The 23,973-nt window shown below is 39.8% G+C and overlaps 1 protein-coding gene across 3 annotated transcripts in view; it reads left to right on the top strand.

Moving 5' to 3' along the window:
• The window catches only part of tnr (tenascin R (restrictin, janusin)), a 198,196-nt gene that overhangs the window by 120,860 nt on the left and 53,363 nt on the right, over nucleotides 1-23,973 (top strand). For all 3 annotated transcript variants that reach the window (XM_014332926.2, XM_014332928.2, XM_014332924.2), the window contains exons 5-13: nucleotides 2,103-2,325; nucleotides 2,443-2,543; nucleotides 4,587-4,749; nucleotides 5,583-6,059; nucleotides 14,443-14,562; nucleotides 14,726-14,869; nucleotides 15,781-15,896; nucleotides 19,554-19,704; nucleotides 23,658-23,836. In XM_014332926.2, coding sequence (XP_014188412.1) covers nucleotides 2,103-2,325; nucleotides 2,443-2,543; nucleotides 4,587-4,749; nucleotides 5,583-6,059; nucleotides 14,443-14,562; nucleotides 14,726-14,869; nucleotides 15,781-15,896; nucleotides 19,554-19,704; nucleotides 23,658-23,836 — 1,674 coding nt within the window. The remainder of the gene's footprint in view (nucleotides 1-2,102; nucleotides 2,326-2,442; nucleotides 2,544-4,586; nucleotides 4,750-5,582; nucleotides 6,060-14,442; nucleotides 14,563-14,725; nucleotides 14,870-15,780; nucleotides 15,897-19,553; nucleotides 19,705-23,657; nucleotides 23,837-23,973) is intronic.

Here is a 23,973-nt window from a genome sequence, read left to right as displayed (position 1 = left end):
TTTCTGCTCCTCCGTTACACTTGTGCAGTTTTCTGTAATAAACAACAAAAAGAGGTTGAAATTCTCAGTGAAAGAGGTAGAAAGAGTGCGACAAAAGCAAGCTCCTCTTTTTCTTTTTTCCTTGACAGTGACAGCTGTCCCTGACATCTGCAGCTAGCTACCTAATTAAGCTAATGTTCTCTCCACCAGTTAGTAACTGACATCTTTTTTCCTTTGTCAGATTTCTTTTTAAAGAAAACGCTTTTTTGTATTTATTTGAGAGCTACAAACACAATACAGTGTTCAAGGATGAGGCTAAACCGGTATGGTCAAGTAAAAAGTAGGCATACTCGACAACATTTGACAACCTTCCCTGTACTCTCAATGAGTTTTCACAGTTCACTATATGTCAAAAAAGATATGGTTTGACAACCATTAGAACAGATTGCTGGTTTTTCGAAGGGTAGCCCTAATAAGCTGTATAGGCAGAGATCACATTCACTAACTTAGAACAGAATAGAATAAAATAGAATTATGGGACAGGTATCCAAGGGGAAAAAACTTAAGACATGTTGCTATCATTCTTCAGTAAAGATGTAAGACATGTTCCAGTAATAGCTGTTTGATTTGTATTACCAAGATATGTTTTGTCAAACAGTTTGCTTTCTTTTAATTCTGTCCACTTGTTAAGTTTGACATCATTAGCTATGTCCGGGTACAAACCCTCCTTCAGTTCAGTAATAACCGAGATACTGAGGCACTGGGAAAGTGGTCCAAATTCTTTCAACTTCAATAAAATCATCAGTGTGGCTGTTCTGCCAGGTGTAACAATAAATTTTAACAGCATCGATGAAAAAGAGGATTTAGGAGTTTTAGTTAGCAGGACGTTAGCTTGCTAGTTTCAGTACAAAGATAATACACCATGTTCTGACCGTTGGTGTTCCTAAAAAGCTAAAATGTACAGCTCTTCTACAAGTTTGGATGTAAACAAAGACAAAAGACTAAATAGCAGGGTTAGTGGTTGGGCAAGTTTACATATAATGATACCTAGTGGCTAGCTGCAGAGCTATCATTAGGCTAATATAAACACTATAGCGCAGGGAACATGTAACATTTTACGAAGACAGCCTCAGTCAACGTATAGCTGACTTGGACTGGGGCTGATGTGCCACCACTTAACAAGCAGATAGATGAATACACTTTTCTGAGAAGTGTCTATGCTTTTGGCAAATGCACTCTGTGACTCTTAAATAATGGTCAAGTTGAAATAAACTATAGATAGAAAAGTAATCACCAAAAGCTTACTAACATGTAGTCTGTATTTAACCAGTTATTGTGGGCCAATATTACTGGCCACTATTAGCTATTTGCCAATATGTTACAACGTGTTGCTGTTGCAGTTAGGCCACCAGAGAACACTTTGCAACCTGCCTGTTGGCAAATCGCCACAACTACCAGCTGATAACAGATGTTAGTGAAATCCTAAAAATTCTATATTATCAAGCTATAGCTAATCCAGTGTGATAGCACTGACAAAAATATTAGTTTATTGATTAATTTGCTACAGCAGAATATATACAGGTGTACAGCTACTGTGCCATGTGGAAACATTTTGAGAAATATATGCTACATACTGTACCATTTGCTGTGCTAGTGAGGGAATGAGTTTAACAAACAGTTAATTGTGTAGATAGGTGCAGTTACTCTATACTAAGAGCTCATCCAGTAGAGTTCAAATGTACCTGCTTCAGGCTGTATTTTTTTACTTATCATTCCCTTTCTGCTTCAAATATTACTTCTTTATTAAATGTCAGTAATTCTCCAAATTCTCTACCTCACACGCCGGGAGTGCAAGCTGAAAACACTAAACTGTCACCACAGAATTTTGAAAATGACCCAATTTTTTCATGTGAAAATTGTTTTGTCAGTGTTGCAGCCAGTGAGAAAATCTTTCATATACTGTATATTAGTGTCATCTTGTTTTGTGTCCCCTGGGTTCCTCTGAGTTTTCACTCTATCATTTTGTAAACAGAAGGTATTAGAAAAAAACAATTGGAAGCCTCTGAGTACAAACCACGTGTCCTGGTTTTTATTTTTTTGTTTCATTTTGTGTCTCACTCCAGGGTGCCGCTCATGCTGCTCCATCAGGAGACAACAGGCTGGTTCGTACCACCAGAGTGAGGAGGCAGACCCCAGGGGGGGATCTGCCCCCCTCCGACTTATCAGCCAACCAGACCCTGCGGGAGCAACCTTTGGTCTTTAACCACGTCTATAACATTAACGTACCCTTGGAGTCTCTATGCTCTGTTGACTTGGACACCTCTGCACCATCAGGCCCAGGGGACGGTGAGGATCGATTTCTGGTCCTGCGCGTGCGCGCGCACACACACACACACACACACACACACATACACACACAAGCCTTTAAGAAGTTTTTGAGACTTGTTCTTTTTACTATCATAGGTTCTCGTGCTGAGTTGGGATCCAGACCTTCTGTAGAGGGTCCAGTGGATCCAAATGGAGCAACAGAATACACAGAGCAAACACTGGATGCTGAGAGCCAGGTGGGTGCTTCAACAGTCTTTTATTTGTGTGTAATTAGCATTAAAATTTTGGAAGAGCTACGAGACGTGAAGAGACTTCTTGGGTTGAATTAAATGATCTAATGTGAAAAGATATGATACGAAAGAGTTTCATGGGGACGTTTTTGCCAGAGTTAATTAAAACAAAAAAGCAATCAAAAAAATCTCTGTTTATCTCATACTGGGCCTTGTTGCAGCCCCTGATTGTAGCTCCTCTCCCTGTAAGGTCGCCCTCCTTTTAGGCAGTATTTTCCTGATTGGCTACCCCTTGTAAATAATAAAGCTGAACAGCAGGTAAGTTGGGCTTCTTTCTGAGATGACCTTATTAAAGTTACCACCTCTCTTCAGATTCAGGTTAGGAATAAAAAAACTGCCATGAATGTTTAGCATGAAGCCAAAGCATTTGACTCACAGGGATTACGTAGTGTATATGCCAACCTCATTACTTTAAACTATGTCCTGTTTAATGACAATCCAGTTGTAACAGTTAATGTGAGACAGAACCTTAATAGTTCCCTTTATTACGATTCAGCGCTCTCCAACAAGAGTGCAAACAGGTGAATTTTAAATTGTATCTGGGCACATAATCCTCCGCTTCTCTGTCTGGGTTTTGTTGTTCTTCTTTTAAACTGGGTTTGACAAATCCAGTCAAAGTGAAACTGTCAAACTGAAAACTATTGTTCTGCAGTGAGATTCTGGTAATGGAGAGCGCGAGGGACAGGTGGTTAGGATGTAGATGGTCTCGGTGGGTGAAAAGAAGCTGGATCCAGACAGCGAGCACTACAGCTTAAAACGGCTTTATTTACAAAAACAGATCAACAACATCACAAGACATGAACATACAAAGAAAGCATGACAAAGCCAAAACAAACAGGATAGAAGGGGGGTAGATGGTAGGATAACTGCCGTGTAAAAGAGTGTGACGCATACTACACTCAAGGCTGTGTGAGTGTGATTAATTACATCACACATGACCAAGATGGGTTAAGGATGAATGAGTACTAATAACAACAACAATGTCATCTATGATAAAAATGATCATAATCCTAAGATTGGAATAAAATAAATGAATTAATATACATATATATATAGTTAATTATTTAAGTTAATTAAAGTAATTAAATGGCAATGCTAATAAAGAAAAAGAAGGGGGTTGTTGAGAAACTCTAGGAATGTAAGGGAAAAAAATAGATGGCCAGACATTAATAACTTTGTCACGATGGATCTGTTCCCTATCTGTATCTGTCCTTTAAATGTGGCCTTCATTTACGTCTCACCTGGACACCTCTAAAGCTTTATAATCTACACAAGCACACACAAGGTAAGAAGTCATATAATTAGTGCTATTTCAGGCTTTGGAGCATGAAATGCAGCTCAACAGTCTTTGCCGACTCATCCATTATAAATAATTAGAAGTTTAAAGTGCTAGAATGAGAACGTGACAATGTGAAAAAACATTTCATAATGTGAACACGGCAGCTCAGAGTGATAAACCTACAGAGAATTATCACCCAAATCCACAGCTTCCCTGGGTTTACAGAGCTTATAGCTAGTCTAGCTTATCTTCTAGCGATTTGGCCAACAACTTTTTTGGTAAGCTCCCGTCATTCTCATAGCATTGATTTTTTGCTGCAGCAGGCAACTGTTTTTGGGGAATAAAGCTCTAAAAACCCACTCTACCTGCTCAGCATTAAACAGCAGAGCTGGCAACTATCTGGTGAATACAGCAGAGACTTTTTTGCAGCTAAAGAGACAGCTATTTACATCAGGAGAGAGTAGCACAAAAACAGAGCTAAAAGGGTGAATCACAGAGCTATCTGTGGAAGCCATGAGCACGACTCCCAATGAATGATAATGTTTCTAAGCACCTCTTGGTTGTGTAATAAAAACACCTTGAAAGGAGATATTTGTGTGTGCATATACTCGGGATTTCCTCAAGATGTTATATAAAGATGCATTTCTACTTCATGGTGACTCTTTTATCTAATGGATGCACTTAGTTATAAAAATTTTCTCCTTGTTTAGGTGACATTTACACACCGCATCAATATCCCCAAAGCAGCGTGCGGTTGTCCAGCAACGGCCACAATCCAGCAGCTTGCCACCAGGGTGGAGATGCTAGAGAGAGAGGTTTCCATGCTCAGAGCTCAGTGTGGATCCGGATGCTGCGGGGAGAGCTCGGCCATTGGTGAGTACTGTTTAACACTGACAACAAATACTATAGACAAACTTGTAGAATGTAGTTTTTGTCTATAAATCCCCTCAGCATCTGTACAAACAGACCGTGGTGTTGCAGAGAGCTTTTTGAGGCAAAAATGCAAAGAAATAAGACTGCGTTATGAAAAGAATTACATGAACTGTAAACCAGGCAGAAAAGAAAAGACAGACGCCAGTAAAATATTGATGCTGGAAGGTGGGTTTTCTTCTTCTTCTTCTTCCTCTTTTTGTCTTGCTCACAGTCTGAAATGTGTGAAGAAACCTTTGTTACTGGCAAAAATTTGTTGTCTATTCAAGAGATGCTGCCATTATAATATGAGGGGACTGCAACTGATAGAGTTACAGAATTTATTATGGCTAAAGGATTTGCTCCATTGACACCATCCCCCCCGTCAAATATTTTCTGAAAACGCTCCATCTCCACTGTGAGAATATGATTATCTCCAGCAGTCACGATCAGAATCAGAAAGAGGATGAAATGTTTAGCCTGCGAGAGCAATGGGAGGATGGGAAAGGCAAAGTAGAAAAAGTTGGAGTATTTTAGATTTAACTACTGTTTCTTTAATCAGGGCTGTTTGACAACATTGACTAAATGATAACTGATTGGTTGTTACTTTTTATTCTATACTGAATTGATATGTTTCTTCAAATATGCTATGTTTTTCATGGTGGTTACTTGAGGTAGGTATCACAAAATGCACAAAGTAATGTGACCCTAACTTTTCAAACTCCCGCTTTAAAGATGTGTGTGTGGGAGGTTTTGTACTTGAATCAAGTACTCAGCGATTCAATCTGTCTTTTCAGGCCGTTTGGACTTTGTCCCAGGCTGCAGCAACCACGGCAGCTTCAGCTTCGATATGTGCAGCTGCATCTGCGAGGAAGGGTGGACCGGCAAAAACTGCTCCGAGCCTCGCTGCCCAAATGACTGCTCCGGTCAAGGGGTGTGTGTTGAAGGGGAGTGCGTGTGCGACCGTGACTTTGGAGGTGACAACTGTTCGGAGCCGCGCTGCCCTTCGGACTGCTCTGGCCGCGGATTGTGCATCGATGGGGAGTGCGTTTGTGAGGAGTCGTTCACAGGTGAAGACTGCATGGTCGGAAGGTGCCTCAATGACTGCTCGGACCAGGGGCTGTGCATAAACGGGACGTGCCAGTGCCGGCCTGGGTATGTGGGAGAGGACTGCTCGCTCGTCTACTGTGCAAACAACTGCAGCAAGAAGGGAATCTGCAAGGAGGGCTTCTGCGTCTGTCAGGATGGATATGCTGGAGATGACTGCAACTCTGGTAGGCTGCTAATTTTGATCTTCCACTGATCGCTTTGATCGTCTGCCTGTTGGCAAGTACCAAAAGCAGTTGGTCTGACGTTTGTGGTTCTATTTCCTAGAGCAGAAACTCTTGGAGAAGGAGATGTCTTTCTTAACACTTGGTATCAGTGTGACCAGGATCATACACTCAGAACAGAAATCCAGTCTAAGCAGATTTTATAGTAACACTGCGTGACCCACAGACAGATTAGACTGAATTCTTTACAAATGAGGCATGTTTTTTATGGAATTGTAGCTAAAATGTTTAATAGAGTGACTCTATTCGGTCTTTAAGTGATGACGTAATGAGTCCTGCTTCCGGGCCCAAACTACTCTGCCTTTAATAAGGCTGTTGTGTTTTTTACATGTTGTAATGCTTTGTATCTTGTTCCATTTAATCTCAACAAGGCCCTAAAAACAGTCTGTGATCACTGCCGGCCTCTCTCGGTTTTTATTACTGCTAAGCTCAGTTTTTAAAACCTTACGATGTAACTACAGCTCAGCCCATGCAGCAGTATGTCGATAACTAACCTCGTATTGTGGATGGATTATCTCAGTTCTTCCAACTGAAGTTCAGTCCAGTTACAGCAGGAGTTGGCAACCCTAGGCACGCGTGCCACAGTTGGCACTGTGTGGCACAGTTGGCGGTCTTTCTCAGACTTACTGCACCAAAAAATCGTTTCAGGCAATGACTGATTGCGTGGGGTCGCAGAACTAGTCCTTGTCTCCAAAACAACCATTTCAGAGGAACAAGAATCAACTTCAGTGTACAGACAATCTGTAAACAGTGTTTCCTGAGTGTACCATGATAAAGTTTTCCTCTTTAAGTTCTGGTTATGTATCTCATAACCATGCTTGATGTGACATGTTTCAGACGAGTATCTTTATAAAGAGGATATCAGTGTTATTTCTATAGAGATCTAAAAAAAAAAAAGAAAGAAAGGAAAATAAGAAATTGTCTCTTGTTAAAAACAAACTACCAGCAGTAGATATTTTTAGTCACTATTTTACATCCAGCTAGAGATTTTAGAAGTCCTACATATTTGCCCCACATACAGCTAGGGCTGCAACTTCATTGTTATTCAGTTAATTAATTAAATTACCTGAAGGCCATCACAATTTCCCTGAGCCCAAAGAAACAGCAATATCAGTTATCGGTCATTAAACCTAAAGATGTAAATCTTACAGTTTTATATAAAGCAGTGGAAAACTGCAAAACATCACATTTAAGAGGCTTTTTGTTCTCATTTGACTAAAACCGTGATCAAATATGTGCGTAATTCACTTTCAGAATTCTGTCTTAAATGTATTAACTGACTGCTTCCACATTAAGTGGAACATAACACAGAAACTTAAAGCTTCCTGTAAATACCCAGTACTATCTGTGATTGCAGTGCCGCAGAGAGCTTGCATGAACACGTGCACGAACAAAGGAGGTTGTTAATGCAACAACCTAGTGCAGTTTTTGAATAGGAAGTAGACTTCACAGGTTTGAAAGCACACCTGAAAAATAAACCCATCTGTGCTTCAAATGGAGGTGGTGGGGTGCCTGACTTGCTGGACAGCCAAAGGTGTAACAGCATTCATTTGTCAAAAGTCACATTCATCTGGGGGAGAGCTGTCATATTAGCCGTAGCTAAGACGTTTTTTTGAGCCGCTTTTGTTCAAAGCCAGCTCTCCACGCCAAAATATCAGATCCTCCTCTGCCATTTAAGAGGCCTGTCAACGTGGTGACGGATGGGGACAGACAGAAGAGCGAGTGATAGAAAGGCAGGGATGCAAAATCATATTACTAAGGCGTCTCGGTCCTACCCCACCCATTTAATATCTACACCAAGTGAGGGAGACCGAATTGCCTATTTCTTTGTAATTAGAGACCAAAATAGGCAGCGCTTGTAGGGGATAGTTTGCTGAATACCAAACGAAGCAGTTCAATTACCGGAGACTTGTAGGGTGACAGGCTTAAGTGTTTCACGTTATCACAAACTGGAGAAAGCGGCATGTATTTTTGCTTCAATAATGGTGGCCTATATTCTCCCGCTACGAGAAATAATGGAGGTTGTTGAATTTAAATTGGATGTTTCAGGCGTGCAGTAAGAAATAGTATATCTTTACATAAAAATACATTCCCCCCAAAAAGCCCAAATCAGCTGGAGGAGAGTGACATTCAGCCATACAGCAGAAGTGCTCCACGATCATTTCTATGAGTCCCGACGCCACTGTGGAGAAACAGTGACACTCTTGCTTTGTTGACATCCTTTGAGTGCTGCAGTGGTGACAACTGACATTTACATTTCTCATCATATCAGCGCTATGATAAAGCTTCGGGGCCCGGGCCTCACCGCTTACCCGACCTGCGCGTGACGGTCGTGGATCCTCATTTCGAGGATGTTGACAGGTTAGAACAGCCGCAGAGCCTGCGTGGCGGGAGTTGTGGCTCGAGAAGCTGCCGCAGCACGTCATCTAACATTTCCAGGCAAGAGGAAGCATGTTGCTGCATGAGTGTGAAAAAAATTCACTCTTATTGACATCATACAAGCAAAATTGCATCACCTTTTGCTGTACTTTTAATATTAAGGGCTGTTGCTGCTGGCTTTATGCGCCATAACTGTAATAGTTTTATTATGCCATTAAACTATATGAATATTATAGATTTTTAAAAATGTATATAACCATTTTAATGGATGTGTGTTGTAAAAGGACAAAGTGGAAGCCACATGTATACATTTTATTTTTTAGAGTTAGGCGCTGTGGTCTGCTTATAGATGTTGTTTCCTTGTTTTATTGCCCCATTCAGCATCAGTCAGTTTTATGGCTTCATGAGTCAAAAGCATGGCCTTGTTACTTACAGCAGCCCAGTTAAAACAAGCCTACTGTTAAAAGACTAGCTTTGCTCCATACAATTATATTATGATTAACAGCTCGAGCGATTTTGGCAGGAATGTGACACTCGCCTCATCGCACAGTAATGCATTGTCACAATCGGCTGACAGCTGTGCGGGTGGGTTTTTTTTCACGTGTTGCTTTCACGGACAGCCTCAGCAGGGTGAGAACATACATCGTTATTATGGTTTCGACTGAAACTGCTTCAGCTTGTTTTTTTTGTTTGTTTTTTTTAGCTCTTTTTGTATGTGCAACACAAAATTATTATTTGCATCTCTATCAATGACTATTGTAAAAACAACACAAAAGAAATTTTTTGTGCTTGTTGTTTATTTTTTTTATTCAGCATTGTCTGTGTTGGCAGTTATCACATTTCAGCGGGTAGTCGCGCCTGTGATTCACGATTATCAGGCTTTGTGAGTCTGATAACTCAGTCTGTTTAACTTCAGCTTGATTGATTATTGAGATATTGGTTTGTTTGGATCATTCAAAGTGCAGCAGTAAGTCTTTTACTCTGAGCCAGAGGAAGAAAACAATCTTGTACTGTATCTTCAAAATATCTGTCGTGATTTGCTTCCTAAAAATCATCTGTCCTTTCTTTTCCACCCAACAGAAACTCCAAAATATTATAATTAACAGTAAAACATGCAGTTTAGTCATTTAAGCGTGATTTATATGAAAAATTCCATTACACATAGCAGCCTGAAGGTAAGTTCCTTCTCTGATGATGCACTGACCTTCGTTGTGTGCTTAAGTTGTACCATCGGGGTCTTAGTTCGGTGGATACTGCTATATCTGCCTATAATAGCATACTGATTAGACTTAATGAGACTTAAACACTCCGGGCAAGATTCTTCAACAACCTTCAGCAACTTGCCCTTTCTCAAGCAAACATTCAGAAGAATACAAGCTGAAGAAGACAAAAACCTTGAGCATTTTAATTAGTTCATGTGATTCAAGCAGTGTACTTTGAAATATGTGATTTATGTTGCGGATCGTTTTAAGAGAGCCGATTAGTTCCTAACAGCGTGAAACTATCAGTAAACTTTGCCATCCAAGGTTGGTTGGTGCTGCCTGTCATTCACTCTTGGTTTTTCACCAACTAGAAATGTTGATGGGATGTCTGAATGCACCAATCCTCTGTTAGACCACTCATCAGGGTAAATAAAATTAACCAAAACCTTACCCAACTTAATTGTTTGATAGTGAGCTTTTACATGGCCACATAGTGAAATAATATTTAATACTGTTGACAGACTTCTCTGAGTAACCTTGTTAATCACTCTACCCCTGACCTTCTGCTGTACTTACAGTGCTGTGCAAAAGTCTTGAGCCATCCTTCATTTAGATACTTTTAGAAAATTCAGTTCTTTGCTTAGTTGTATATATAGACACAGTTGTTTATCCCTTGAGCTGGAGTGGTTCTTGAGTGGTTCATAGGTCAGTGTTAAGTGGCATAAGAAGCAAAACAGCATTCCTCTAAAAATGCTCAGGTACTAGGAGTAGACTAAAAATGAGTGAAAAAGTAGGCAACAACCAAAGGAAATCAGAAACTCTGGAGAACTACTGCCCAAGACCACTTTGAAATGTCCAAAGAAAGTCTGGCTTCTCGGAAGGAAAATATCAAGAAATGAAGGGTGGCTTGAGACCTTTGCATAGTATTGTATGCCTTTGCTTTCGAGGAGTTCATCCATTCATCTCTTGCATGACCTTATTCAGTCACTATTCTTTTGTGCCGTGGATTATTGCCCCTTCTTTGATTTATCATTCCCTTTATATACCTGACAAGTTGAACTGACGAAATAAATCTCGTTAAGTGAATGCTGCAGGATTTGTCCCTCAGTTCTGAAATGATCTAGCCACTGTACAGGATGGGCCCATCTGTCGAGTGCGTGAGAAAGTGCTGGAAAATTCTACTAAAGTGCCCAAGGGTTCCCGGTGGGGGATTCACTGATCGGCTGTAGTGTCCTGTATCACAGGGGTGGGGAGAGTTTTGTTTTTCACACCATCACAATTCTCCTTTATCTCCTTCTCTCTTTCATCCTTTTTGCTCTAGTTTACTTTTAGTTGTTTTTCAGTGTTAAATTATTTATTCTTCTCCACCAGATCTCTTTCTCCTCTTCTGTGTCTTCTGTGCATCCAGCCAAACTGTTTGTATCATCTGTCTTGTCTCACCTCCTTTATGTCCTTCACTTGTCTCCCCCTCCCCTTTTGTTGTGTTTGCCTGTGGGAGTTGTGGACGGTCTTTCTTTATGGCTCCACATTTGCATTCAGCACCACCTCTTAGGTTTACGACCTGATGATCTCAAGTTCAGGATTTCTTGCACCCAGCACTGGATTCTTTTACTGTCTGGGATTCGCTTTAACAATGCAATCTGTTCAAATATGAGATGGGTGTAATAAGCTGTCTCTAAGTATGACAGGCTACCTGGCTAACATCTGTCTCTAATCACAGTGTCTAAACTAACAGAGCACTATTTAGGCGTGACTTCGGGATAATTAAAACACAAACAAAAGTTTTAAATATAATAATTACTGCCTGCCTTATGGGTAAGAACATTTTCATAACCAAGATCTTAATAATCTATAAATATATTTTCTACTCATACTCCATTACCACAAAATAGGTTCGCCACTCGATGATGATGACGTCTTGTCAGCCTGCGTGAAATGCACGGGTGGCGGTATGAGGCAAAAATGTAAAAAAATAAATAAAAGCTTCTGACCTTTAGCCAAGTCCCGCCCCTGTCGGGTGCTGCTCCAGCACCCAGCGTGTCAATTTATGGCATTTTCAACTGTCAATGAGAGACATTCCAAAGGAAATAATAGTAAATCTCTGAAATGAATGAGAGAAAGCACTTGTGCTGGGAAGCCACATTCACTATTTAATTTGTCAGCTGAATATTTTGAAACAGTATATGTGATTTGCAGGTTTCATTTGCACACATTCTGAATTTCCCCCTCTTCTGAAAGCTCAACATGCCTAGTTACTATTGCTTAACGTTAAATCAAACTGTGGCTTTGCAACGGTCCAGTTGGATGCAGGAAATTTGGTCATACTAGCTGTACAACCTATTTGTATGCATGTAGCTCAATAAGCAGTGGAGCATGTGCACTTTCTTAATTACATCACTGCTTTCTTTAAAAAGAAAAAAGAAAACATTAAATTGAGATATTATCTCATACAAAGCAAAAAACAGTTAATAGCCAATTTGGTGAAAAAAGCTGTAACTCACTGTAAGGATGTAATGGGCCAGAAAAAAGGAGTGCATCACAGCTTACCATGGATCATCAGTTTTTTAAAATTTCTTCAGTGTCAGTGTATTTAATGCTGTTAGTTAACATATCTGACGTTAGATCGGAAAAAGAGAAATTGCATACTTAATGTTCTAAAATCTAAACAAATACAGGCTAAATAGCAGAGTACCAAAGACCGTGATTAATGAGTTAGAAGTTCTCGTTGTCACAAAGTCAGCTGGCGACATGGTGGTGCAGTGGTTAGCACTGTTCCCTCACAGCAAGACACTCCCCAGTTTGAACCCATCACATCTGCAGCTTTTCTGCACTTTTGTGTTCCCCCTGCGTACCCTGGCTTCCTCCTACACGCCAAAGACATGCATGAATGGTTGTGACTTTCTTACTGTAACTTAAAACATAACCGGACTCAAAACAAGTGTTCAGTTAAGGCATCATTTAGTTAGTCTAGTGTAAATTGAGTGGAAGTGACATGTTTTCAGTGATTCTTTTCCTCGGCGGCGGTATAAGTGTGATTTATATTCTCTGGTGAATAAATAGATACAGTTTATACATTGAGCTTGTTTAGCCATATGTTGGTAATAACACCAAAGGAAATGTGGAATAATTGCACGCGTGATGAGACAAATGTGATACAAATAGTGCAGGGATATGTTTTTACATTTTGTACTAATTCAACATCAGTTTAGTAGTACAGTCCTGAAATTGCTGCCAGAACACAGACTACAAAACTGATCAGTCTGTCAGGAGGATAGTTATTACCAAGAATGTTGCACAGATGAATTTTACTTTGTTGCCACAAATCTAAAGAGACCCGATCAAGCGTCAGCATTGCTTTCTTACCTTATTTCCAACTAGTGCTCTGTTTTGCCGTTACACTCCTCACATTCTTTATAGATCTCCATCACCTGGTCTGACGGTGTTTCTGACTTGAAGTAGGCTGCACTGAATCGATCCACTTTGTGAGAAAGAAAAGTCAAATAATGGGTCAAACACCTCCTTTAAATCGGAGCACGCACAGAGCCTGAAGGACAACGTGTGGGTTAACAAAGAAAGATGATAACTAACTAACATCCTTTCTGACTGGGGTTTTCAAGGGGTTTGAAGTCTGGCTATGTTGAACGTGCACCAAAGAAACTCCACTCACAGTATAATCCACTATAGCGAGCCAGTTTCTTTTAAAAAGTTTCAGCCTTTTCACAGGACCTTCAATGATTATTGCAGAAATGCTTCAAAAATACACAAATTCTCATATTTCCTACATAAGTAGCTTGCGAAGCCCACAAGTAAGACTTTAATGTCTCTTCTAAAATCGGCATGATTAATAACCACCTTAACATTTTCTAGCCCTTTGACTGATCTGGCTGAGCTGATAAGGCAACAGCTCTCATGTAAAATTATCTTTTATCTGTAGAGTTTGGATGTCAGGCTTACTTAACTCACTGGACAGGCTGCGCTTAAGCTGGCTCACCAAAGGATTACAGCAAGGGATACGCAACCTGGTTGACCGCTCTCTGTGCGAGACACTGAAATAATGACATATGCAATGTGAACCTTCTGTTGCAAATTGCAGCCTTTATACTAATTCGATTACTAAATGCTCACAGTTTTCTGATTAAAGTAGGCGAATCCACACAGAAAACGTTTTTTGGAAGCAATCTGTCGCTCGCCCATCTCACAGAGCAGACAGATTGCCATTCTTGTGAGTCACACCTCACCGCAGGCGCACAACATTTTTTTCTTCGTCGTTTTTTTGTTTTGTTTTGTTTTTTTGGCATCTACTGAAGTAATCTCCACAGATACTTGTTCAAATCACACAAATAAACAAATTCTTTTTGTAAGAATTAATATGGTTCCAAATGTTACTTAAAAAAAGAATCCGTACGATTAATAATAATTAAATCTTCATGTTAAAAAAGTAGTTATTTCCTTCCACTAAGCTGATGACAACTATTTTAATCCTGTAACTTTCTGCTTCAGTGTCAGCCTGATGAAGGGACAGATTGTCCGGCTGCTCATCTTTCTGCTGCTGGTAGACAGATGGTACCACTCAAGCCTATTTTTCAGTGTTTTGCTTTGTGTTAAGGTTTTTTTTTTTTTATCACACATTTATTACAGTAGCAGATTACTAGTGTAAGATTTGTATTTTTCATTGCTACACCAAAAACAAATGTACAAAAAAAATTTTCAAATTAGTTGTTTTGCTTTCTGTTTTTCGTTAACAGTTGCACCCGCCATGAACTTGAAGGTTCGAGGGGTGACAGATCAAACCATCGAGCTGGAGTGGGAGGGGTCAGTTGTGCTGACAGATTTCTTGGTGACCTACACACCGAGCACCCCCGGAGGTAAGTACAGATCCACACTGACCTTTCAAAACAGGACAGCCGTGAGTTAACTTCCCGTTGCTTCGAAATCTCTTGAAAGCATCGACATCTCCTATTTCTTTGTAAAAAAAAAAGCAGCGCATCCATGTATCGGTGTAAATCTCTTCACCTGTCTCCCTGTCAGGTGTGCAGCTAGAGATAAGGATTCCAGGCAACACGACTACCTGCACTATCTTGGAGCTCCAAGCTGGCATGGAGTACAACATCAATGTGTTCGCTGTCATTAACAACACTATCAGCGTTCCTGCCAGTATTACTGTTTGGACCTGTAAGTGCAATCATATGTTTTTGTTCTTTTTTTGTTCTTTTTTTTTATAAAATGTTCCCTTGTGGTGCAACAGAATGAGCCTGAAAGCATCTTTGTTTCCCAATTTAATATCTCAATTTACCTTCACGCAATATCCCCGGGCTCCTGGATTATTGCACGTTCTACTTTAACAAATGTGCACACAGTGTCTATCACGATTTTTTTTTTTTTTTGTCAAGTCCTCCCAAAGATGTTTCTCTGTGTCAACAGAGTGAGAATACCACTTGCTTGTCTGTGCAAATTGCTTGTGATTTTCACCTGTAACAACTGCTTAGTGTCACTCACACACACACACTGTGTTAATGCCGGGTCCTTGCACCTGATATTGAAATACACCAATTGCTTTCACGCTTACCAACACTCTGCAAGCATTAAAACCCTGAATAAGTTTTTTTTTCTTCCACTGGAAGCAAAATATTGTATGATCGGTGTATTAGGTGACGTTTAGGTACATACAGTGTATTGCTATTAGTGCTGGCTTGGCTTGTAAAATTATTCTCAATTTCAACAACAACTGAATTTAATTTAAGTAGAATTTCTACTAATAAATTAGATTCAGGGCACTTTACTCTGATGGATCCATTTTTCCACTAGAATATGATTTATTTTGGGCATTATTTTTTTGCTAAACTTAATTTTAAGGGTTTAATTAGATATTCTGGAAAGATTGTTGGGAAACATTTAATTATAGCACTTTGAAAATTAAAGAATGAGCTGTTCTTTTTCAGTGAGTTATATATCATCAAAACTATGAAAACTTTCACGTATCCAAACTTAAAAAGAGAAAGAAGAGAGTTTTTTAAGCATTAGACAGTTGTGATTTATGGACTGTTGGTTCACTGAAGAACAATGATATGTCTCTACTCCTTCAGATCTCTCAAGTCCAGATGTTTTAGTCTTCAAATCCATGACAGAGACATCAGTGGAGGTCCACTGGCAACCGTTCTACTATTCCTTCGATGGATGGGAGATTAGCTTCATCCCCAAGGTACAATCTACCTGTCTGAATCTAAATGAATGGAATTGACACTCCTCCTTATGTCAGACTACACCACAGATGCTGAAAGTACAGTGAAACATATCCAGTATGGTTCTGCAATAGTCCTTCCCACAGCTGGCTGTGAGTTTTGCAGACTGTTGTCTACAGGTAACCATTTATTGTCGCCACGACTACCTTCGCTAGTGCTGTTGTTGGCCTGTCAACCATTGGTTAAGAAGAAGACCAAAATTATAACATACAAAGACATAAAAACAATGAAAAGTGTAGAAAAGTGCTGTATAATAATCAGTCCTTTTACCATTAAATAAGCTTGCAGAGTCAAACATGACACACATGGATGCGATTCTTGATTTTGGGCATTCCTGATATGTGTGTGTGTGTGTGTGTGTGTTTGTGTGTGGCTGGGGTGTACCTTGACTGGAATCACAAGGCAAGCTATTTGAGCTTTGATTGTTCAACAGGTTGATTATTCACCGCAATGATCAACTGCCCAGGCAACCAGACTCTCAGTACATTTGCGTACCATCGTTTCATTGGTTAATGGCTCTGCTGGAACATTTGAATCAATGTGATTTGACGACGTCTACGATGGTGCTTCAGAGGTTGAATTTTGATTGTTTTTTATCACATACAGTGCCAGAAAAGCAAAACAAGGGATTGATAATGTAGTTCAGCACCATGTGACATCTACCCATTCAGAAGCGAGAGTGCACGAGTCTCGCCTAATCCCCGTGTGTTTATGAGGTGAACAGAAGGAATAAAGAGTTATTTATGCTTTAGATACATATTTGCACACTCTTTATTTTTCAGGGTTTTGCTTGTGAAATCTTGATTGGAAATAATTGTTTTCAAATCTCACTAATACCATCCTCTAGCTTTGAATGTCTGTAAAAACGGGGACAAAACTGCATGGATTTAGGTTTTCTTGGGGGTTTAAAGCCCATACCAAATTAAACGAGCGGATTGTCTTAAGCTTATTGGCTATTAGATGGATGAGCCATTAAACTCTTTTTTCCTGAATAACCCTTCGCGAAGCCATACTAGGGCCAGGTTCAAAGCCAAAAAGCAAAAGCCTTTCTCTTTCTAATTCCTGCTGTAAACTCAGGTACTCTGAACTCTAATCTTGTCCCCTCTCACAGTAATTGGTTTTCTCCTTTAAGGTGTTCTCAAGGGAGATATCCTTTGGTCCAGCCAGGCACTAAGTCTCAAATCTGATGTTAAGATGCTTTTGTGTGTTTGTTTTTCAAGGCCTTTTAAGGATAGTAAGTTAAAAAAAAGTGCTCATCTTAATTTTATTTTATTGCTTTTAGTGTTCCCATCCTCCTTTGGTCTGTCCATTCCTTCATGTCTCATCACTGTTGTGTTCTCCCATCCCCCCGGGCCTTTCCACCTAATCCCTTGTTTCTATTTTCCATCCAACAGCCCTTGGTTGAAATCTGTAACTGTTTTTTTTTTCAGTTACCCCTTGAAACTGCCCTCCATCCCTTTTTGTTTCACCTCTCTCGCATCCCTCTCTCTCTCTCTCTTTTATATTCTTTCCTCAATCGTGCCTTGCTTTCCCTCCCTCCCTCTCTCTCCAGCCGCAGGGGAAATCATATTATGAGTTGGCAGTCCCACCCCTGGTGGGTTTAATCCAGCAGTAGGGATTGTGAATTTTGACAATCTTGTAATGGAAGTAGGCATGAAAGCTTTGGCCTATGCGAACAAACACAAAACTCACTACCCTGTAAAAAGGAAACAAAGCGAGAGGGAAGGGGGGAAGGTGAGCTTTAGGACCCACCATTAATATGGTTAGAAACTGCTATAGCACAGTATATATGGTACATTCCCATAATGTAATATGCTGCCAGGGTTTTTGAACTGCATGCGTGCAGTACTGCAACATCTCATATGTTGGATTTTGTAATTCAATAAAAAAATAGATAAGACTACAAAGAAAGGCAGTTGTATATCGGAGGGACGGCTCAGGTTGAGCAGTTTGGAGACAAAGAAATAGAAGGAAGGCTGAGAGGGTTTGGACATGTGCAGGTGGGGTGGGATTGTAGATACACTGGAAAAAGGATGCTGAAGATGGAGCTGCCAGGAAAGAGGAAAAGCAGAGAACCACAGACATGCAGACGGTTGGTGGGATAGAAAAGGATGGAAGGGAAAGAATGAGATAAAAGACACCAAGAAGGAGAAAAAGCAGAAGAATCAGTCAGTTGACAACTAGGGCTGGTGTTATTGGACAGATATTGCAGTCACATATTGACATTAAACAATTTTTGTGTTCAGTAGTGTCATATTTGTTTTCCATAAGGACTCTTTCAACTTTAAAAAAAATGCAACCATGAAAAACTCCATTTCAAGTCTATTTTTCTCAAATCACCTTAAAAAGAATTGTGTTAATAAATGAGAGGATAACAAACGAGCTCGTGCACACATGTTGTTAACTTTCTCCTACTAGTCTTTGAGGAAGTGTTTCTCAACTTAAGACAACAAAGTTGATGATTTTTTGATATTTGTGCTCACAGCATTAAACATGACATTTAAAAGACAAAAGACGGGAACGTCTTTTCCGGAAGCAGTGTCACCGTTACTTTGAATAACAGACTATACTTTTGTGTGTCGGGCTGGGGGAACTCTTCGATCTTCCTTGTTACCGTCTATTGCTGTCTGTTTAAAAAGGATAATGAATGATTTTCACACATAAGTTTTCAGCGTGGGTAACTGTAAACAAATTAGATGTATTTGTTGTACAGAATTTTTTCCTCTGAATTGTGAGATGACTAAAAACACTTCCCACTAGTTCTTATCATTAGAAAAGAACGAAAACAGTGAATGTATGAATGGGCAGTTAAATTGCTACATTTTCTTTTCATCCAGTGAAACGGAAGCAATAGAAAATACAAGGGACTAAGTCGCCAAAGCGATCTTGTCGGCACAGATAATGATGACTAATTATGAGCAAAGTGACACATGAGATGGGAGTGGGATATACTTTTGTGGTGATTCATTTTGCTTAATTTAGCATTACCTCCATGAAACTGTATTATTATTGAGATTGAACACCACTTGTTGTTAGAACATTACCATTGTGAGTGTTACTGCCCACCCTGGTAATTGGAGCTGAGGTGATTAAATGGATTACATCTCTAATTACAGATTTGATTCAGGAAAGCAGCAAGCTGTTATATGTTCTGTTTTAATAGCAACCGTCAAAGCGCAGGGGTTTGGAGATCTCGGACCAGCAGTGGGTGTAACATCTGTGTGATGGCAGGTAGTGCATTAGCAATGCTGGCTCTCTGAGAACAGCTGGGAATGGCTGTGACTCTGTATGGATGAGTGACACGCCTTTGGAAACGCACACAGTGCTGCCTTTGCAGAACATGGCCAGAGAAATATCACTCTAGCCCGTTTGATATTCGGTTTGGGAATTTAATGTGCTAAACCTTCCAAAAGTTTAAGCATACAACACAGAAAATGTACTGCATGTAAATTAGCTGCTGAAGTTCTGTCATTGGGGGCGGGCCTTTTTCTTACCTTCACTGAGAGACGCTGTTTGTGCCACACAGTTGCTGATATTTACTGAAAAATTAAAACAGATAGGAGCTTTCTCTCTCTCTTCCTTCCCCTTTGTCACTTTAATCCTTGCTTTTCTTCCAGGATAATGATGGAGGGATGACTACACAGCTGCCCAGCACCATCACGTCATTTGTGCAAACTGGTTTGAGGCCAGGCGAAGAATATACAGTGAACCTGGTGGCGCTCCGGGACCAAGGTCGAAGCCAGCCAGTCACAGCTACTGTCACAACACGTATGTATTCAGTTTGGAAGCTGTAAATTAACAACAATTAGCTATAATATTATAACCACCAAAATTTGTATTTAATGTTAGGCTGCTGTGCGAGATGTGCGTTAAAAAGAAAGGCCATTTTCTGCAAATCTCATAAATCCATATTTTATTCACATACATACAAAACATATAAAATGTTTAAACTGGGTTATTTTACTATTTCATGAGAAGAATTAGTTATTTTTTAATTTGATGGCAGTAATATGACACAATTACTTTTGTTGGGATGGGCCAACAAAGGCATTGAAAAGAAAATAGTACTAAAAAAACCAACTGGAGGAATGTTTTGCACATAATTCGGTTACCTGGCAACAGGTAAGTAACATGAACAGGACTAAAAAGATCATCTTAAAAAGATGGGCAGAGTTTCACTGCTCTGTAAAAACACTGCATCTACAAATCAGGGAACAACTTCAGAATAATGCGTGTTGTCATATGTCGTACGTCTATATTATCCTCAAAAGGTGCAGAGAATCTGGAGATATCAGTGTGCAAGGGACAAGACTGAAACTCAGTACTGTGCATGATCTTCAGACCCTCAGCCAGCATGGAAATCACAGCATGGGCTGAGGAACACTTTCAAATAACATTATATGTGAACAAAGTTCACAATGCCATCAACAGATACAAGTTAAAGCTCTGCTATGCAAAGAAGAAGCCATATGTGGTGATGATAATCTTCTCTGAGCTGAAGCTCATTTAAAATAGACTGAGGCAAAGTGGAAAACTGTTTTGTGGTTAAAATTTGAAATTATTTTTGAGAATCATGGATGCCAGATCCTCTGGACTAAAGAGGGACTAAAAATGACAAGGTTGTCATCAGTCCTCAGTTCAAAAGCTTGTATCTTTGATGGTATGGCAGTGCCATATGTAACTGACAGCTTGCACATGTGGAAGCTCGCCATGAATGCTGAAAGGTGTAAACAGGTTTTAAAGAAACATGTGCTCCCATCCAGATGACATATTTTTCAGGGAAGGCCTCGCATATTTCAGCAAGACAATGTTAAACTACAAACTGCAGCTATTACAACAGAATGGCTTCATAGTAGAAGAGTTTCTCCAAGTTTAAACACATAAAAGCATGAAAAATAAAACAAAGAAGACCCACAACTGTTGAGTGACTCGTCTCTCAGACAAAAGAGGGACAAGCAGCTGGTCCTCAAATTGAAAATGAGCCAATATTTTTCATAAAATAGTACAATTTAAAGATCTTATATATTTGATTAAGAATATTAGAAGAGATTCTGCTATTTATGTACATTTTACACAGCGTCCCACCTTTTTTGGAATTGTGATTATAAAATTCGACGCTGATCAACCATAAATTCTTTCAGTCATCCATTTCAGAATCTGCTTACCATGTTGAGGGTTGCAGGGAATGTTTTTTTTTTTTTTTACCCTTTTAAGCTAAATCAGTTTTTATCCTCGGTAAACTGGGAACGTGATTAGGCCAAAAAATAAGTTCAGTCTGATGATTTTTGGGGGTTTTGTTTTGTTTATTTTGCTTAATCCTTGTAATTGTAAACTGAAAAAAAGAAACAGTTTAGCATATTTTGTGCTAAACCTAAATATTTAATGAAACTGCATAAATGTTTACAAAAAGTTTTCTGTTAATCAGTTAATTAGCTAATCACTTCGACATAAACCGTAGCACAGCTTTCCCTGCACGCTCCCGACTCACTGTACGCTCAGCAAAGCAGCGAATGTCACCTTGACGTATTTGCTCTGCAAACCATTTAGGCCCCTGACGTAAACCTCACTGAAGTATTGCCCCCCCCCCCGACCCCCCCCACTCCTCACCCATGCGACACTACTTAGACAGCTGTAATAGATCCAATTCAAACCTCCTCCATAACAATTCAGCCTCTGATATGCACAGTCAAAACACCATCAATTTCCTGTCAAGTCTTTGTTCATTTCTTGGGTTGTAATTAAGTATCGATTAATAATTCATGGCACCCGCTCATTATTTTTTTACAGCAGCCCACTCTATGACACCGTATTGGATAAAGAAAGAGGAAAAGACAAATTTGAAGTAACTAAATAATTTAGAGCAATGATTTATCCTTCCTCTGAGACAACGTAGCGCCATGAGGAGTCAGAGGAAAGCCAGAGAGTGAGCGCAGCTGATCTGGGAACTGGTTCTCAGCAACTGTCTTCCCTGGGATGCTTTCTAGGACGAGACCCTTGGGGCCAATTTCTAATACATCAAGAATCAGGCCGGACCTGCAATATGTCAGGCCTTAGTCTGAGACTTTATTTAGACCTCAGAAAATTAAAAAGAAGAGAAAAAAAGGTTTGAAAGAAAAGAAAACTGGCTCTACATCACCCAGTATGTGAGATCTGCCTTTCACCTGAGTTCCCACAGGGTTGAGCAGTGGAAAATAATTATGGTTTTACAGCACAGCATGGTGCTTTCAATTAAAAAATATGTATGCTGAACTATCCATTGTGGAGTTTTCTGTTGGTCAGTACCTCAACATTTAAAAATTTCACGCATTTTTCAAACGGAACCAAAAAGCTGATTACTTCAAATTAAGTGCCACGAACTGTGCGAGAATGCCATTTCATTTTAAGCTCTGAACTTCTTTTAACAGCAGCAAATTTATGCCGAAAAGTTTCAATTTGAGATCAAACGCTCCTTCATTCTCCCAGACAATATGTTAAACGCAGCAGATGTTAAACCGTAGCTTCTGCGGAAAGAGGTAATTAACAGGTTAATGAAATAAAGTGCTAATTATCACATTCTCTAACACCCCATTACCTTGACAAAATGTCTGTGTATTGGCATAGATGCTGTAACAAGTGCAGAGAAAATGTTTAGTGAATCCCTCCTCTGTCAGACATTTGTGTTTTCCCTTGATGTATTTTGAGCTCTGCGAACTTGATAAGTGTTGTTTTCTAGCAATCAGCATGGAAAGACTTCAATCACGGCTTATGTTTTAACCCTTTCACGCAGATAAATCCTACTGTCTCAGCGTGCGTCAGGTCTGATATGTTTTTCGTGACTGGCTGTCAGAACAGCTTTCACTGATATCAAATCCACATCCAGCGCTCCAGAAAACTCAAGGCTACACTACATCCTCTTGGGATTAGACTACATTTTAGGGGTTCAGCTTGTTTGGGATCAAATGACAGATTAAATGCTATTCAGTAAATAATCTGTTCAAATGTTTACCATCTGACAGTTTCTTTCTGGGGATGTCTCTCCAACTGGTCTAAACTATAGATTCTCTATATTATTACTTTATGTATTCAGGCATTGGTGAAGCCCCATTTTAAAACCTTTTTTTTTTTTTAAAAACTACAAAAGTATAATCAGCTGCTCAACAAGCCATATTATTTTAATTACATTTAAAATGCCCCGAAAAGCACCAACACCGGTTGAGTGGTCAAGTTAAGTGACTTGAATTCGCACACAGCTCGCAGCACAAATCAGTCAAAGCAGCCATGCCTCTAATAATAAATACCCCTTAGCCTAAAAGCTTTATAGATTCTTAAGCCATAAAGAAAGTCACCTCTCGTACAGTTGTCACGAAAGAAAAAATTATCTATCCAAAACCAGACAGTTATTTCTCCAGACTATTTTTATCTCTATTAATGTGGGCGTGTGTGGGGATTGATTTGCTTTGGGGCCATCCTCAAGTGAAGTATTTAACTTTGCATATAATGAAAGTTTACTTTTTTAAACTATGATAAAACACAAGTGCGTTGTGAAAAATTAAGAGATCATAACTTGTAATAGTAATTGTCAAGTAATAGTTTGGCATTCAATTTTAATACCCAGCCTGGTCAACATGTACTTCATCCAAGTTTGGAAAGGTTAACAAAGAAACCGCACCCTGGTGACTGTGCTTTGTTTGTAACAACATCACCAAGGGACCTTATAATTAGACATTTTCTTTGTTTTGCAGTAATCGATGGTCCCACTCAGCTGATTGTGCGCGACGTGTCGGACACAGTGGCATTTGTGGAGTGGACGCCACCGAGGGCAAAGATTGATCAGATTGTGTTGCGTTACGGCCTCGTGGGAGGAGAAGGGCCACGGACCACCTTCCGCCTCCAGCCCACACTTAGCCAGTACTCTCTGCAGGTGCGTGCGCTTTGAAATGAGACTTGGCTAGAGTCATTATAGGTCACAAGTATAGTATTACCAGTATATCTGTGTGTGTGTGTGTGTGTGTGTGTGTGTGTGTGTGTGTGTGTGTGTGTGTGTGTGTGTGTGTGTGT

The sequence above is a fragment of the Haplochromis burtoni genome, unplaced genomic scaffold (assembly GCF_018398535.1).
Source record: "Haplochromis burtoni strain Fernald_Lab_line unplaced genomic scaffold, NCSU_Asbu1 Contig_3, whole genome shotgun sequence".
Classification (NCBI taxonomy): Eukaryota; Metazoa; Chordata; class Actinopteri; order Cichliformes; family Cichlidae; genus Haplochromis; species Haplochromis burtoni.
This window is presented reverse-complemented; position numbering and strand designations above follow the sequence as displayed.